This window comes from Oryctolagus cuniculus, chromosome 7 (genome assembly GCF_964237555.1).
Source record: "Oryctolagus cuniculus chromosome 7, mOryCun1.1, whole genome shotgun sequence".
Taxonomy (NCBI): Eukaryota; Metazoa; Chordata; class Mammalia; order Lagomorpha; family Leporidae; genus Oryctolagus; species Oryctolagus cuniculus.
Genome location: NC_091438.1, coordinates 146,291,210 through 146,308,849, shown reverse-complemented (window position 1 = coordinate 146,308,849; position 17,640 = coordinate 146,291,210). Strand labels below are relative to the sequence as shown.

The window sequence follows — 17,640 nt, the reverse complement described above, 5'->3', positions numbered from 1 at the left end:
GAGAGGGCGTGTGAGGTCACAGGCTAAAGGCCAGGAGTGGGCTGGAACCAGGGTACTGGAACCGGGGTACTGGAACCAGGCGTACTGGAACCACGGGTACTGGTACGATGTGACCTGGGCCAAGAGCAAGCAGGAGGCCAGCTGAAGATGGGGGGGAAAGAGGGGAGCCCGCGCCCTCCCACCTCGGCCCTGCTCCACGCGGGAGCCTCTACTAAGACTTCCTTTGTGCCAGTCACTTACCCCACTGATCTCCCGCGGCCCAGAGAGGGGCACTGCCTGCCTCGGGTCACACAGCAAGCCGGCATCTTGCCTCCCGGCCCAGCCTCTCTCCCTTCCTCTGGGGCTATCTCAGGCCTGGGAGACCCCAGAGAGAAAAGCAGGCAGTGGACTCAACCAGCGGCTCCCTGAGGGGGGGGCGGGGCCTCACATCCACCCAGGGGCTTCGGTAGGGGACGGCAGGCAGCTCTGGGCCAGGCGGTGCTGGCCCCCTGGGGCCTTCTCACCCAGCCTGCACCCGTGCCTGTAAGAGCAGGTGCTCCTAGACGCCAGCCTCCGCGGGGCCCAGCTGTGCCCGGTCCTCCGCAGCCAGCCTGTGGCTCCCGAGACAGCAGTGTGGGGGTGGGAGGCTCCACTGCTGATAGCCCCACAGGCTCTCAAGCACCCCCATCTGCTCCAGCCACCAGTGACTCCCGTGTCACCACCGTGCGCCAGGCTGCACTTCACGGCCCTGAGTGGTCAGTGTCACGCCCAAGGTCACACAGCAGGTAACAGCCCTGGCTGACACCACCCATCGCCTGCTGCCCCTCCCCCACCCGTGAGCAGATGGACACCACTCCCTCCTCACAACAGCACCCTGGGAATCCCATTTTCCAGACAAGGAAACTAAGGCACAGAGGTGACCTGCCCCAGGCCGGCTGGCTCAGCACCTGCTGGCAGCACCACGGTCTCCCTGGGTCACGAGAGTTCCTCAGCCATCGCTACCTTCAGACGCCTGGGGTCCCTGACCCAGTTTCCAGATGACAAAACTGAGGCCAGAAAGGAGACAGGACTTGCCCAGGGCCAAGGGCACAGACCTGCCCCTGCCTGGTCCTAGCAGAAAGGAAGTGGCAGGGATGTGGCCAGGCCTGGGGACCACGTAACGGAAGGCACACAGGTGGGGCCCTAGGCAGTGACCCTGAGAGGCCAGGAGGGAGCTCCCCAGGGAATGGGACGTGGGTGGATGGGGAGCCAGGCCTGGGCCTCCTGGGCGCTGGGGTGACACCGGGTGCTCCTGCCGCAGGCCCACTCGGCCAGAATGGAAGGCTGGCTCTGGGTGCCCAGCCGTGCACTGTGGGGTTCTCAGCCTGGGGCCTCGCCGCCCTGGGACACAGGTGACCCTCTGTCTCTGCTGCCATGACAACGAACAACACAGAGTGGCAGCTAACACCGATGGGCTGGCTGTCCACACCCAGGCCCAGAGCCCCGGGATGGCTCACCAGCCCACAGCTGTTCCTGGCTTCACTCGCTGGCCCCCTGGGCCCACACAGACCCGCGGCCTCCGCTCAGCTATCCCCACCTTCCCTGCAAAGCCGGCACTCTGATGGGTCAGGTCCCCCTGCACACAATAGGTGCCCCATCCTATCTGGGGGATCAAATGCGCACCCCCGACCCCCCTGGCTGTGTGCGGCTGGAGCCAGTCCCCCCCCCCCGCCCTGTAGCCGTGGCCCATCAGCCAGTGGTGGCGGAAGCTGGGGAGGCCCAACCTTCCTCCCCACCCCCCCCACACGCACCACAAACGCCCCAGCCAGAACTTCGCCCATCCTCTTCCGCCCCTTGACGCCTCAGCTGGCCCCCGTGGCGGGCAGTCACCCCACGGCGGAAGTGACCTCACCACGCACGCAGCCTCCCACATCTGCAGCGAGGTCCATGGGCTCTGCACACGACGACGGCGTGGGGGTGCAGAGCCTGGGACGCAAGCAGAGCGATCCGGCCAGTGCCCATCCCTCCCTGGCCTGGGGCTCGGCGCCCAGTGGCACTTACGTCTGGGCTCCCGGGGTCCGTCCACGGTGACCTTGATGGCTCGGTGGTAGGTGGCCACTTGGGTGGGGTTAGTGAACACGGTGATGGTCAGCGTGAAGCTCTTCCCTGGAGAGAGGACGCGAGAAAGGCAGGGGGTTGGCACCTGGACCCCACCTGGAGCCTTGCGAGAAACTGTCCCCTTTGAACTTGGGCAGAAGAAGGGGCTCTGGGGGAGCTCCAAGCAGCTGGGGCTGACAGTCAAGGCCCAGGGGGGTCTCGGCCCCCCCTTGCCACCTGCTCCCTGCCCCCACGCCTGGGCCGACCAGGTTTGTTTCTCCTCTGCTCCTTGGCCGTTCGTTGCGCTGTTCCTCCTGTTTGGAGACTTACATGATGGGGGTGTGGGGAGGAAGGCTAAGTAAGACCTGGTGGTTTCTGAAAATGGCCCTTGCGGAAAACTTGGAAAACACAGAAATCAGAGAAGAAGACGAAGAAAAAGGCCCACAGTGCTAGCACCCTCTGGGTGCCGCTGCTTCTGACCCCGGGGGACGGCACTGCGCTCCTGAGTGGGCCCCACGGAAACACAGATTCTCGGACCCAGCTTTTAGCATCTGCAGACTTGCCGCGTCCTCACAAGCACCATCTGCCGCGACCCCTGGAGGCCCCCGGCTGCAGGAGCTGCCGCCCCCGGCCCACCCTCCCGGCTGCGTGCAGCGGGTCTGCCAAGGGCCTGATCTGGGAGCTGCAGACGCTTCGTTTGCAGACACAACTGTTATTTCCAGAACCCTGTTCTATTTTTAGACAGACATTTGGCTCCGAAGTCTCCATTCAAAATTCCAGAGAGGGGGGGACAAAGTTTTGAAAATAATACTATTATTATTATTTTTTTGGCCCTTGAAAGTAAAATGAGAATGACCTTGTGTGTACAGAAATCTCCGTCTGCATCTGTGCCTATGTCCTTAGCCTGGATTCCAAGAAGTGGCGACGACAGCCGCGTGGTCTCCCTGCGCCATGACGCGGGCGGCGGGTGGGACCCCGGGGCGCAGGCTGCTATCGGGCGGAAGATCTCTGAGCCGCTCTCGGTTTTGTTGGTCTTTCTTCCAGATTAGTGAGACCGAAACTTAGGCGGTTGTCACTGTCCTAATCCAACACTGATTACTGCTTTGCCTTCCTTTCTACTTCTCCCGTTAAGGGCTCTGCCCCTTTTAACAAGCCCGGCCTCTGGGGCCGGCGGACGCTGTCCACGGGCGCAGGCAGCCCCCCGGGGCCACCCCGGGCTGTTTCTCGCGCCAGCCACCGCCACTTCCTTCGTGGATCTCAGCCCGAGACAGGTGTCCCCGCGGCCCAGGCTTCCGCTCAGCAGGCACTGCTCTCTCTGTACTCCATGTCTCACTGCCTGTCTGTGCTCTGCTCTAAGGCAAAGAGTCTTCCTCAAAGCACAACGGACTTTGCTGGCGCCGTGGTAACAGTCTCCTCTCAGGGGGCCGGCGCTGTGGCGCAGCGGGTTAAGCCACCATCTGCGACGCCAGCATCCCCTCTGAGCGCAGGTTCGAGTCCCAGCTGTTCCATTTCTGATTCAGCTCCCTGCTAATGCTTCCTGAGAGGCAGCCGAAGGTGGCCCAAGGGCTTGAGCCCCTGCCACCCACGGCGGAGACCCTGATGGAGGTCGAGGCTCCTGGTTTCAGCCTGGCCCAGCCCTGGCTGTGTGGGGAGTGAACCGGGGACTGGAAGCTCTTTCTTTTCACTATGCCTTTCAAATCAACAAGTAACTTAAAAAAAAGAAAAATCTCCTCTCACACTGTTCTCTTATAAGAGACTGCGGGGGAGTTCTATGGACCCGGTTCCCGCGAGGTAGCGGCGGCCCGTGCCCCCAGGGCTGGCCAGGGATGGGCAGATGGAGGCTGCCCAGTGTCCCCTCGGGTGTCCTGGGGCCAGCAGGTCTCAGGACTCCGACTTCCCAGGTGGAGTTGAAGGGCAGGGCGGGGACGGATATCTGAGGGATTTTTTTTTGCACGGCTGCTCCAGGAATCAAGAGGAAATTCTAGCTCCAGAAACAGGAGGCTCCCAAACATAATTCAAGCAGCCGGGCTGCCCGGGCCACACCAAAGAACCCCAGGGCCTCCTAGAGGCTGGGGGAGTGGAAGCTGGGGTGTGGCTCTGCGGGGAGGGGGCCTCCTTGCCGCCTCCCGCCTTCCCTTCCGGAGGCCATTTCCCTCGTGGGCCCCTCCCCCCGCACCAGGCACTGGGGGGTGGTGTGTGTCCCACGGGGCAGCATACTGATGGGGTCTTACACAGACAGCCCAGAACCCCAGCTGGACTCCAGGTGACCAGGACCAGGGGGGCCCATCCCCTGCGGCGAGGGACGCTGGCCGCTCCTTGGGGTGCCCACTGAAAAGTCACCTCCTCTGAGAAGCCTGCCCTGCTGCTCCACCCAAAGCAGGCCCCTCCCGGCATGGAGGGGAAGCACACGGTATCGGGAGGTGGCGTCTCCCTCAAGTGAGCGCGTGGGCAGCCAGCCCCAGCGATTCTCGGCAGTACCTGTGACCTTGCCGCCGGCTGACGTCACCGTCACCGATCGCGTTACAGTCCTGCGGCTGCTCTAAATGTGCTGTCTGCTCGCCTCAACTCCAGGGTCGCTGGCGTCACCGCCTGCCGCTGGCCCTGCTGTTTAATACGTTAAGCTACGCAGCACGCACGCCGCAGCTCCTTTAAGAGATTTTCCAGCGGGACTTTCACACCACGGTTTCCGTGACAAGCCCCTCCACCTCGAGCCCCTCCGCCCGCCCACGCCCCGCCCTCTCTACACCCTGCACCTGCTGGCGCCGCCCCAGAACGCCCGCCACTTTCAATAATCCACATTCTTCTTCAGCTCATTTTGTCTCCCTCTGCGAGACTGTGATAAGCTCCTTGGCAGCCGGATTTTCTGTCTTGCTCGTGGCTGTGTCTCTAGACCCAGGGGCTGGCTTCCGGCATATGCTCAATAGATGTTTGCTAACGGAATTAATGACAGAGGCTACTGCTCCCATTTTACAGATGAGAAAACTGAGGCTCAAAGAGGGGCTATGCATTGGCCAGGACACAAAATGTACAGGGAGGGTCCAGCAAGGTCAGAATGTGTGGAACCTGCCCCTAGGACCTACTCCTGGGAGTGAGGGGCCCCTACCCCCACCAGGTAGCAGCCCGCATCCCACGGCCGAGACCCCCAGCTTCCTCCCAGGTGCCAAGCGCACTGCCACCCCTCCCAGGTACCTGCAGAGCAGAGAGAGGGAGTCAGGAGGGCTGGGAGCTGGATCTGGAAGCAGGAGTGGAGGGAGAGGCAGGGGCCGGGGGTCCCAGGAGGCAGGGGAGGGGCAAGGGTATCTCCCTGGGTGCCCGTCCCCTGTCTGTCCTCCGGCAGCAGGGAGCTGAGAAATCGAAGGGGAAAAACTCTGCAGGGGCCCAGGGCCAAGTGGTACCAGGGCAGCCCCCGGCACAGGGAGAGAACTTAAGTCCGGGAGGGGATGCAGGTGCGCCTGGGCGGCTCGGAGCACCACCCCACGACATGCCTTCAGGCCTCAGGGCCCCGGGCCGCTCAGCAAGTCCAGCGGGGCAGGATCCTAGGCCTCTAGCTTGGGTTCCCATGTGACAAACCCCGCCCCCAACCCCGCCCTGGAAGCTGCACGGGCAGCCGAGGGGCCTTCTGGGCCTTCTGGGATTGCTCAGCCTTGACCAAGAAGCCGCCTCTCTCCTCCCGAACGTGCACGCATCTCACTCGCACGGTCTGCCCATGCACTACGGCTTCTACCCAGTTCACACAGAGCAGGGGCTCACACCTCGTCATTCGCACCCAGGACAGTGGCTACCCACCGGGGGCATCGCAGGGGCGTGTGGCTGTGTGAGGCGGCCAGTGATGGGGACGGGGCAGGGGGAGCGTCCAGCAGCACCCGGGGCCCTGGGGGTTCATTCTCCCTGAAGGCAGACTCTGAGCTGCGCAGACTCTGAGCCCCTAACTCAGTAAGCGAGCGAGTCTGTCTGCGCCTCTCCCAGCTACTGGATTTCCCAGGAGAGAGGACAGTCCTGATTTTTCTTTCAAATTTTATTCAGAACTTTTCCAAGAGCTCAAAACTTGGCAGTCTCACGGCTCTGAGAGCAAGGCCGCATTCAGACGTGGGGCCTAGAACCCTGCTCCAGCACCCAGTGTGGCCTCTGTCCACGCACAGTAATGCGTGCAAAGGGTCTTAGAAATCACTTCCCTGGGGCCTGTACTGTGGCGTGGCGGGTTAAGCAGCTGCCTGCAGCGCCGGCCTCTGAGATGGGCGCAGGTTGGAGTCCCGGCTGCTCCACTTCCGATCCAACTCCCTGCTAATGTGCCTGGGAAAGCAGTGAAAGATAGTCCAAGTGCTTGGGCCCCTGCCATTCATGTGGGACACTTGGAAGAAGCTCCTGGCTCCTGGCTTTGGCCTGGCCCAGACCCACAGCTCTGTGGCCATCTGGGAAGTGAACCCACAGGTGGAAGATATCTTTCTCTCTGTCTCTCTGTAGCTCTTTCAAATAAAATAAATTTATTTTTTAAAAATTATTTGACAGATAGAGTTAGACAGTAAGAGAGAGAGAGAGAGAAAGGTCTTCCATCCACTGGTTTACCCCCCAAATGGCCACTACAGCCAGAGCTATGCTGGTCCAAAGCCAGGAGCCAGGTGCTTCTCCTGGTCTCCCATGTGGATGCAGGGCCCAAGCACTTGGGCCATCCTCCACTGCCCTCCCAGGCCACAGCAGAGAGCTAGACTGGAAAAGGAGCAGCTGGGACTAGAACCTGGTGCCTGTATGGGATGCCGGCACCCACAGGTGGAGGATTAACCAAATGAGCCACGGCGCCGGCCCCATCAAATAAAATAAATATTAAAAAAGAAATAGTTTTCCTTTTCTTCTCTTCCATGGTAGCTACAGAGACTCTGAAACTGTGTAAGGCGGTGGGTACAAACCTATGAATTTCACTGCAGGACCGTACAGGGTACATTCTAGATCATCCCCTGCAGGCTGGGCAGGCCCGAATCACCCCAGGAGACACTGATCAGTTGCCCTGGCCTCGCTCTCCTCCGTCCTGGGTTCACACCCATGAGGGGCCCAGGTTGCAGTGTAGCAGGTTGAGCCGCCTGCACGATGCCGCAGGCCCGCCTCCCATATTGGTGCGGCTGCTCCACTTCTGATCCATCTCCCTGCTAATGCACCTGGGAAAGCACCGGAGGAGGGCCCAAAGGTCCCTGCTCCTGGCTTCAGCCTGGCCTAGACTCCCATGTGGCCATGTGGGGAGTGAACCAATGGATGGAAAATCTCTTTCTCTCTCTTCCCTTTCAAATATATATATATATATATATATATATATATATATATATATATATATATATAAAAGAGCTCCATGGTACTACCGAATCAGTATATTTCATGGAAAGCCATCTTCCTGGAATTCAGACACAATCGAGGAATAAAAATCAAAGAAACGGCAGGAGTTCCCATCTGACTGTTGGCGCTGGCGACTGTCAGAGAGGCAGGGAAGAGAGAGACCCAGACCCCACCTGGTCCCGACTGCGTCAGGCACGGATCAGGCCTCTGAGGGTGCGTCCCCTGGGCAGGACAGGCTCAGCAGACGTGGGGCGGCGCCCTCGGACCCTGCACCCTCCCTGCTCACTCCAGCCGCCTCCACCTCTCCCACTCCACAATTCATACCTTCTGGGTTTCCCCCACCCCCGCCCAAACCGCACCATAATCACAGAATCAGTGAGTGTCACCGCTCAAAGGGACCTCAAAGCCCGCCCCCAGCCCCAAGCATTTGAAGTGACACAATCTCTGACAGGCCTCCAGCTCTCAGCGCGCGCGCCAACTGATTCAGCTCCATCCATTTCCTTAATCCTTCCAGAACACACGCCCCGAGTATCCCCACTTTCCGGAGCAGCTACAGGGAGCGTCATCCAGCAGCTCACCAGCAGGGCTGGGGACTACACCCAGGTGGGCCAGCCCAGAGCCTGGACTCTCACGGACCAGACGCCCTTGAGAGCCCACGGCCTGGTCCAGAGCTCCAGGGCACCAGCCCGGCCTCCCGGGACCGCGGAGGCTGGGGAGGGAGTGCGCGAGAGCCGGTGTGCAAGCTCAGCCGCCTGTGGCTCCCCAGCCCCGGTCCCGGGCTCAGCTTTCCCAGCCAGGTCACTGCCAGCCACCAAGGCTTTAGTCCCCCTGCCTCCCTGCCGGCGGCCAGCAGCGGGTGGGCTCAGGCCGCGAAACCACAAAGAGTTCATTTTCAGAGACTGGCCAGGCTGGCTCTCAGCAAGCTGGCGACTCCCGGCTCTCTTCTCGCTCTGCATCTCGTCTCCCAGGAGAGGGCGCGAGAAGTGAGCCGGCGACACCGAGTTCCCGAAGCCGGGAGCAGCCTCGCTAGGGGCAGCAGCCACTCCCCCCCTCCACGCACACCTGGGCCAGCCACCGAGCAGCAGCGACACAGACACCGAGAGCTGGGGGGGTTCGGATTAAGTTGCAAAGCGCTTGAGAGATTGGGGATGACAAAAGGGGCTTGGAGACTCATTAGGAGCAGCAATGAAAGCTTAATTCATAAAAGCAAACATTTTCCATCCATCAACCTGCAACTAGTTAAGGGCAACGTTTGAAAGAAATCTGTGCGTGGGGAAGGGAGCCAAGAGGAACAGGAAATGTTTGAAAGAATGTAAACTATTTCAGTTTCATAAAAAGTAACAAGTAAACAGTTATTACATGCAAATAATGCCCTGGTTTTAATTAATGCTGAAAAGTCAAAATATGTCTGACATTTGCGCGTATACATTGAGGGGCTTCGGAGGAGAAGTGGTACCCAGATGCCCGCTGCAGAGTGGGGCTGGCGGCTTGGGGGAGCGGAAGCCCCGCGCAGGCCTTGCTCACTGGTGAGGAAAAGCACAGCTCTGCGCCGGCCGTGCGTCAGCCCGCGCCGGGTCCGGGAGCGTGGGTACCGGGGCTGGAGGGGCGCCTGCCTCGGGAAGGGAACTGCAGGCTTCAGCCTCTTCGCCACTGGCCCCTCTTAAAGGGACACGGCACGGCCTCTCCACCCAGGAGCTAAGGGGTGGCGGCAGTCCCAGCAGCCCCAGGCGGCAGCCACCGGGGCGTCTGCTCCGGTCCTGAGAACAGCACACCAGCCTGACCCTGGGCGGGTGGGCGGGAGCCGGCAGCCTGAGCACCCCACGCTAGCATCCAGAGGTGCATTAGTTTCTCTTCTAAGCCACCTGGAGGGCTCTGGGAGACCACAGCTGGGGAGAGCAGAAGCAGACTCCGCCCCGGGGCCGGGAACGCCGCTGGGCAGCTCTGTCCCCAGGCCAAGGGCTCCTCCTTGGAGCCTCCTGCCTCTCTGAGCTGGTGATGCCACGGTCATGGTGCAGCATCCTCCCTGAGACCAGGGGAGAGCGCGGCGGTGCCGGATGGCCGCAGGAGCCGGCAGGCGCCAGGAGCGCGCCTTCACATGGGTCTGTGACACCCTCAGGGGTGGTCCAGGCGACTGCGGACCAGCTGGGCCTTTGGGGTGGGGGAACCCCAAGGCCTCTCTCTCTCAGTCTCCTTCCCCCTGCCTCCGCCACGGCCAGCACTGGCCACCCGCCCCCTTACCTCGCCCGCTGCGGCCCACGAAGCGCAGGTCGTTGAACCTGGCCACCTGGTTCTTCATGACCGCCGAGGCGTTGCGCAGCTCAGCCGAGTAGTTCTCGTCGTTGCCGGCCATCACGGTCACCACTGTTCCGTCGGGCACGTCCCCCAGCGCCACCACCTGAGGACACAGGGGGAGCGGGGGCCGCTGAGAAAGGAGGGGAGGGGCCGGGCGAGGGAGCGCCCCAGGTCCCAGGCGCACTGCGGATTCCTCAAAGGAGGGACCAGGAAGGGAACGATCTTTTTCCGCCCAAAGGCAACAAAAACAAGACGGAAGCCCTGCCTTCCGCCCCGCGGTCCTGGCTCCGCTGGCTAACCCGCGTCCCAAGAAATCTTGCTTTCCGCCAAGCTACCTGTGCTGGAGAGCCGTGGCTCGGCTCAGTCACGGTGCGACACACGGTTCCTCTGCCTTCCGCTCGAGCCAGAGAGGAATCTGCGTGCTCCCAGCAAGCAGCCCGCCAAGTCAAGAGCATCAACAGGAATCATAACGGCACTGCTCGCCCCACTCATCCACGCGAGGGCCACTCGGGGCCTGAGACGTGGCCCAGGCCCCGTGGATCAGCCTCCACAGGGCCTCGATTCATTACACAGAGAAAATGCAAAATGCAAAAAATACGCTGGTGCCTTGAGAGGGGTCCTCAGGAAAAAAAATAAAAAACCCTTTTAAAGTGTGTGTGTGCATGTGTGTGTGCGTGTGTGCGTGTGGGGGCAGGCTTTCGTTAAGAGGAAGATGCACCTGCTGGGAATTGCAGGGGGGGGCTGTGCCCCTCCACTCCATCTCCCCCACCCCGGGGAGGGAGAGTCAGATGCCTCCTAAAGGAATCAGACTTTGCACAGAGCCACAGCCATTTCAAGGTGCCCGCCGTGCGCAGGGACTGGGGATCCAGATGGTAGAGATTTCGAGGAGAAATGTTTGGGGTCTGATTAAAAAGGCCAGATTTCCTGTCAACATCCTGTCTTCTTCTAATTTCAAAGATTCCTTTTAAGCTCCAAGTGACAGTAAACCTCCGATCTGAGGACGAGTGGCACACGGGCCTCCCCCCCACCCCCCACCCGGGAGATTTAAGATGTCACCCGGGAGACCTCAAAGAGCCACTCATCCTTTTTTCCAACTCGGAGTCGCCTTAATGGGCGCAGGGCCGGCCTCCACTGCCTGCGGCGGCGGTTTGCAGCCACCTCGGCACCCCCCGCCCCCCGCCGCCGGCCTTTCCGGCCCGGCCCTTTCTCACGGCAGCTGCGAGAGGTTTAGGGGAAAACCGGGGCGTTTTTCGTTTCATCTCGCTGCCCCCTTAAACAAATGAAAACGAAACAGTCGCCCACTCCCTGGCACCGACGGAGCTCCTCCGAGTCGCCGGGGGACTGCCAGGGGCGCCGCTCTGGCCGGCGACCGCGCAGGGTGCGGGAGCGCCCCGAGTCACAGCCTAGGGTGCCCCCCTCCCCGGGAACGCCTCGGAAGCCAGGGGCCGGGGTGAGCAGGAAGTGCCTGCGAGGAGGCGCAGGAGGGCGGTGCTAGGCCCGCTCGCCCCCCACTCCCCACCCCCGGGGTCCTCCGCCCGGCAGCCCAGGGATCCCGATTGTGGGGGGGGATCGGAGCCCCATCCGCCCGTTCCTCCCGCAGCGTCTCCACGCAGGACTCCGCTTAGCCCGGGTGCAGGGGGCCTAAGCCTTGAAAGACAGCCTGCGGGGGCGCGCAGCGACGCCGCCCAGGTACGGCGCGCAGTGGGGTCTCGGGCGCGTCCCCTCCCCACCGCTCCGGGCCGCCGGGAGCCCCGGGGACCGTGTCCTCCGCCCCGGCCCGCACTCACCTTGAAGGCGACGGGCAGCGTCTTGTTGCAGCGCCAGTGCGAGGGCAGCACGGAGCAGAGGAAGTTGGGGCTGTCGGTGCGCACGAGCTCTCCCGCGTGGTCTGCCAGCACGTCCACCATCGAGCGCACCTCCGGCCGGGCGCGCCCGCCGGGCCCCACGGCCGCCTGCGCGCCCAGCGCGCCGCTGTTCTCGCCCATCTTGCCGCCGCCGCCGCCGCCGCCGCAGGGGAAGGCCGTGGAGGGAGGTGTGAAGCGGCGGCTGGTGCTCGGGTCTACGGGAATACGCATAACAGCGGCCGTCAGAGCGCGAGGCGGCGGCGGCGGCGGCGGCTCCCCACTGGGTGGCCGGCGCGGGCGCCTCCTCGGCCGCGAGAAGCGGGAAAGCAGAAGCGGCGGCGCCGGCCCGGGCCTCGGGGCACAGGGGGCGGCGCCCGGGGACGCCCCGCCGGGGCCCGGCCGCCGCCGCGAGGCCTCGCCGCCCCGACGGCCGCGCGCAGCCTGCCCGCTAGCACCGCATCCCCGGGGCGCGGCCCGCCCGCGGCCGCCCCTCGCGGCGGTCCTGGCTGCCCACGCCGCGGCGGGGCCGTGCGGGCTCTGCTGCCGCCGTAGCCGCCGCCGCCTCCCGCCCCCGCAGCCCGCGCGCGGCCGCCCTGCGACTCGGCAGCCGCAGCCCCAGAGCAAATCCTAGAGAATCAAGTGGCGGCGCCGCGGCAGCCCGCGCGGGGTTAGTACCCTGGGGCCAACGGGGCGGGGCCGGCCCGAGCGACGCGCAGGGCAGCCAATCGGAGCCCCCATCGCGGGCACCTCGCGGGGGAGGAAGGGGCCCCGCCAAGGCCGCCCAGCTGGGGAGGGACGGGAGGCCCCGCCCCGCGGAGCGCGCCCTGGGCCGTAGCCCCAGCGCGGTGGCATCCCGGGGCCCGGGGCGTTCCGCGGAGACGGGGACTGACTCTGGAGACGCGGTGGGGGCGCGGGGGTCGCGCGCGAGCCCTCCTCGCCACCACCTCCAAGGGCCGCGTCTGCGCGGCGCGGGGCCGCAGCCACTTCTCTCCGCTCCCCAAGCCTTGCTGCTCCTCGCTCGTGACGCCTGCACCCTCCTCTGGGCGCGGGGAGCCTCCGGGAGCGAGTTCCCTCACCCCGCGCCCGCGCGCCCTGGCCTGCTTTGACCCAAGAGGCTGCACAGCACTGGGGGATCCCGCTGCCGTCGGGGCCCTGCCAGCGGCCTCTGCAGCTCCCAGCGCTGTGCGGCTTTGGTCCTGGCCTCGGTGTCTCCCGTGCCAAGCTGGGGACAGACGGGAGGGAGTCCCCCACGGGCCCGCCGCCGGCTAAGTCCGGCGGTGCCGTTGCTCTCTCCGCTCTCCCTTCAAAGGCAGGTGACAGAATCGCGCAGGCCTTGGGGCGTCGCACTTCGTTGGGGCGGCCTGTGGCGCCGTGAAGGCCCCGCCGGGGCCTGCTGTCCTGACCGTTTCCCTCCACGCTTAGCCCGCGTCCTGCATGATATGGGCGCACGTCTGTGGCGAGGAGTGGCCGCAAAGCTATGGGCCCCGGCTGCCAAGGGGGAGGCAGTGTTCTCCCTCCCGGGGCATGAAAAGTCGCCCCGGCGGATCCCAGCTCACTGCTCCCTGGGCCCCTTCACTCCCGAAACGCGGCGGCCTGTGTCCCGGCCCCGGGTTCCTGCTCCCACCCTGGGCCGCACCGCGCAACCACTCCCGGGCTTTATAGCAGGCAGCCCCCTTCTCTCCCGCCTTCTCGGGCCAGCGGGTCTAGGCAAGGGTTGCAGCAGGGAGCGGGCGGGAAAGACCAAGCCCCAGTTCACTCTCAGTTACACCCTGGATGTGCTCCTTGGACCCCGGGGAGCAGGCGGCATCAGAGTCTCCACGTTGCTTTAGAGAGGGGGCTGGATTTTCGTTTCGTCCAGAGCCCCGCAGGTGCAAAACAACGAATTCCAAGCCTGGGGAGCTGCAGCAGGGCAGTATCTCACTGCACCTCCCAAGACCCGGTCCTGGACCTGACCCCTGCCCCGCGCTCGGCATTTCGTGGTCTCCAAACGAACTCGAGCCCAGCCTTTTTTCCAAGGGGCTCTGGCCCAGCCCCGATGCCCTGGAGCGCTAGCCTCTGGCCGGGTCCCCTGCCAGCCCCTCAGTCCATCTGGAAAGTGAGTGTAGCGAGAGAGTCCCTGACTGGACCAGTTTGGGGAGCTGTCAGCCGCGGGGGACGAGGCCCGTGCGCCCTCGGAGACGCCGCCGTGAGCAGCACCACTGGAGGAAAGCAAGGGATCCCGGCCTTGGCCCTTGGCCAGCGGGATCTGCAGGAGCTTCCTGGGGAGGCGCGCACCGTGTCGTGGCCAGGAAGGGCTCTGGGCCCTCCAGCGGCTCTGGGGCCGCGGCCCGTGGCTTCTGGGGTTTGTCAATTCTATCCCTCGAGTGGTTTCAGTTTGCACCCGTGCGCTTTCCTTCTCCCTCCGCCTGAGTTCTGCCTCTCTCCCCACGACGGGGTAGCAAACGGATTTCCTGAGAATGGGGCTGTTCTGGGCCCCGGCCCCGGCCCTCCGGAGGGCGCTCGCTGCCCGTGGGCGCGCAATCCGGAGAACGCGGGTTGCCGGCGCGCGGGTCCCCCAGCCCCGCGGTCTCTGGGGCCTGTGGGGCAGCTGCAGTCTCGGGAGCCACCGCTAGTGGGTGCCTGTGCCCCGCCCGGAACGCAGTTGCGGGGCAGGGCCCAGCGCACAGATGCGCGCCAGCTGCGGTCCCCGTGCCCGGGCGCGGCGGGCAGCCTCCTACCAGCTGCCCTTTCTGCGCAGACTGCCCATCCACTTCCTCCTCCTCTGGGCGGCCACGTATTGGACAAGCCGGTGTCCTGGCGTCGGAACGCCGCCCTCGCAGCCTCCGAGGGACGGGCCAGGCACCCGAGGGCCCCTGCGCCCGCGCGACGGCACTTAGTCCTCGCGGGAACTGCAAAGCCCTTTCCCGGGGGAGGGTGGGGGCAATGCAGGGAAACAGGCCGGGCGCTCTCCGATTCCTACCTGTCTGCCTGCGGCCGCCGACCCTCTTCCTGCCCACCCCGGGCCGACAAACCTGCCCCCTTGCCTTGTTTGCAGTGTGCCCTTGACGCGTGGAACACCCTTTCCCCGGGCTGAGGTCTCCTTTCCCTCTGCCATCTGCCCCTGCACAGACAGCGCCATTTCCCGCCAGGGCCCCCAGCTAAGAGCGCCCCAGGCTGTCCGCAGCGGGGCGTGGAAACGGAAGGTCGGGACACTCCTCCTCCCCTACCTTGGCGCCCGGGCGCCGAGCTAGGTAAACCCGGACCCCGTGTGGAGCCCCAGGCTGGGGTGGGGTGGGAGGATCCGCCTACTGAGGTCGGTCTACCAGGAGTGCGCTCTGAATGCGTTCACCGCAGCGAAGGGTCCGCTGGGTCCCGCCCCCTCCTTCCAGCCTCAGGAGTGGCGTTGCCTGGGGAGGGGCAGGGACCCCACCGGGTCTGAACAGACGCGCCCGGGCTGTGGAAGAACTCGGGTCTGCAGCGCCCTAGCCTGAATCCCCGCAGTGATGGAGGGGCAATGGCTGAAATCCTCCGCTTGACCTGCAAGGTGGGGGAAGTGCTTCTGTAGCGGCCTCCTCTTAGAGGGGCGTGGGCCCCGTGCTTAGCACCGGCCTGGCACACAGGGGCTGCGCCGTCCGTGCCGGCTGCAGCCATTTTAGCACAAAAAGAGGCCTGTCGCCCTTGCTGGGGGCTTTTGGCAACCCCCCGCCCCTCTTGGGGCCTCAGAGCCTTCATCAGTGAAACACTCTGTTCTCATATTCACAGCCCGCTCGAACTCGAACTCGAACTCAGAACTCAGAGCCGAGTCCTCGGCAGTCCCGCCTGCCTGGGGGTTGCCTGGGGCGGCCTGCGGGGAGGTGGACACCACCTGGGAGCTGCCCCCAGCACAGGTCACAGGTGCCCGAGCTGGGGTCTCAGGCCCCAGGCTCCCACACCCTCCCTCTGGAAACCTGTTGGCTCCGATCCTGCCCGTGCTGTCCCCCCAGGCAGCCACCTTCCCAAGTAGCCGCTGGGCCTCTTTGACTCCCCGGTCCGGGGAAGAGGGCTCTGGCTGGACGGAGGCCTGAAACCTGCCCCGCTCTGGGCTAGTTCTCCCGGGACTCCGGGGAGGCCTTTCTGCCTCTCGCTGAGCCTGGGTCTCCCGTCCGAGTGGTCTCCGCTAACCACTCCCTTTCACCTCCTGGGGTTAAAGAGGGGAGGGCGTGGTGCTGCGCTGCGCTGTGCAGTGCCGCCGCGGGAGGAGGAGCTGCTGCCCCGAAACCGGGACTGCTCTGTGCCTGTGCCGGGTGTCAGGTGCCCATGTGCTGACATGTGTGCAAAGTGTGTACGTGGGCAGAAGGCATCACGCCATAGAACATATCTGACCATAAACTAGCCAGGAACATTCGTGAAAAACCGTCACATCTCAGTCCAGAGGTTGTCCCCTGCAGGGTCCGGACCGCCACCAGGGAGAACCCAGCTGTGGGGCCGCTTCTCTGGAGAGATCCAGTACGTGTGGAAGAGCAAGTGTGCTTCTCCAATTACAATAGATCTCTCTCTCCCCAGGGCCAGTCTTAGAAGGGAGGGAGGACAGCAGGGGAGTGCATGGTGAGGCGGTGAGGCCGCAGCCGCCGTCTGTGCCAGGGACTGGCTGTATGGCTTTTGGCCAGGGTTTGCGCCCCTCTGCGCCGGGGCCCCTGCCAGGTGAGCTGAGTGGTACCGTGTGCTCGGTGCTCGGCACTGTCCAGCAGGTGGTACACTCACTGAACCAGGATTGCCCCAGGTCTGCCTGGCAGAGGAAGCCGGGAGCCAGGTGCAAGCCGGCGCCAGGGGCAAGGCAGTCACCACTTCCCAGCTCCTGAGGGCTGAAAGAGGTTAAGAGCAGCAGGGGGCACGGATCCAATGCAGCCCCGGGAACCTCTCAAATTCTCAAACCCCTCCCAGATGGGCAGCGCTTGCCAGGGCCTCCGGGAGCGACCTGTGCGGAGGCTCACTCACCGGGCGCTCCCCTTCGACCTCAGAAACGGGGCGGGGAACGTTGAGACCAAAAATGGAGGAGAGGCGCAAACCAGGGTCTGGAATGAGCTCGGCAAGGCCAGGGAGCGGGCACTGAGCGGCCCAAAGCACGAGGGGCCTGACCTCAGCCCTGCTGGAGCCGCGGCCGGAGCCCGGGACCGCGCCCGCGCGGCAGTGCTGGGCGCGCAGACTCCGGGGCCTGGACGCAACCCGCGGCGTCGGCCGCCGCCACGGCAGAAGCGCGAGAATCGGCCGCGGTCTCTCCGGGCCTCAGTGTCCCCGTGCGAACGCGGAAGGTGCGCTTCCCCGGCCCTCTGGGCGCCAGGCTGGGTTGGGTTCTGCGGTGACCACAGGCTGGACCCTCCCTGACACCCAGCGCCTTGCCACCTCCTGGGGGCCGCAGCGAGGACCCCAGCGCCAGCGCCTATCCCGCCGCGCAGCGCAACAGAAGTAAGGGGGCGCTCCGCGTGGAGGATAGGAGCGGGTGGGGAGAAAGGAGCAGAGAGCGCACGCGGAGATCCCAGCTCACCGGGCGCAGAGCGCGCTGCGTGCGGGGCGCAGAGCAGGGGCCGCGGGCGCCCTGAGACGCCAAGCCCCAGGGCTCCTACCATTTGCTTGGACTTCCCGCTGCTGTCCCTGCCCTTGTCTTTTGTCGCCTACAAATCGGGGAAATAATTCTAACAGAGAAGCGTTCCTCTATGACTTTGATGACCGATCTTTGCCTGATAATGCCCCTAACGTTCTGGGCAGGCGGGCGTGGGCAGGGAGTCCCCCTCTGCAGCTCGCCCCCTGGTGCCTCTGCATTTTACAGGTGGGGAAACCCAGGCTGAGAAAGCCAGGAGCTTCCTGTGAGGGCCCCTGAACCTGACAGGTTCAAACCAGAGCCCTTTCAGCCACCCCAAGCCAGCTGCATCCGGGTGGTGCAGGCAGGCAGCCGGCCACAGGGCCTGACTGGAGCTAGGCAGGGCAGAGCCTTCAAATGGGAGGCCTCCTACGGTGGGGTGGAGCAGTGGTGAGATGGGACCTCCAGGGGCTTCTGGGAAAGATGAGCCCCGTCCGCAGCCCCAGGCGGGCAGAGAAAGGACTCCTCCAAGTGCACCTGCCGGGGAAGAACATTACTGTGGGGTGGCTGAAGGTATCTCCTCCACGGCTCAGAGAG

The 17,640-nt window shown here is 64.4% G+C and overlaps 1 protein-coding gene across 1 annotated transcript in view; it reads right to left on the bottom strand.

The window, feature by feature from the left end:
• Nucleotides 1–17,640, bottom strand: part of RUNX3 (RUNX family transcription factor 3) — a 55,094-nt gene that overhangs the window by 11,373 nt on the left and 26,081 nt on the right. The window contains exons 2-4 of the mRNA XM_051856666.2: nt 11,454–11,725; nt 9,613–9,769; nt 2,020–2,124 (exon numbers count right to left, since the gene is read on the bottom strand). Of these exons, the coding sequence (XP_051712626.1) occupies nt 2,020–2,124; nt 9,613–9,769; nt 11,454–11,725 (534 nt within the window). The remainder of the gene's footprint in view (nt 1–2,019; nt 2,125–9,612; nt 9,770–11,453; nt 11,726–17,640) is intronic.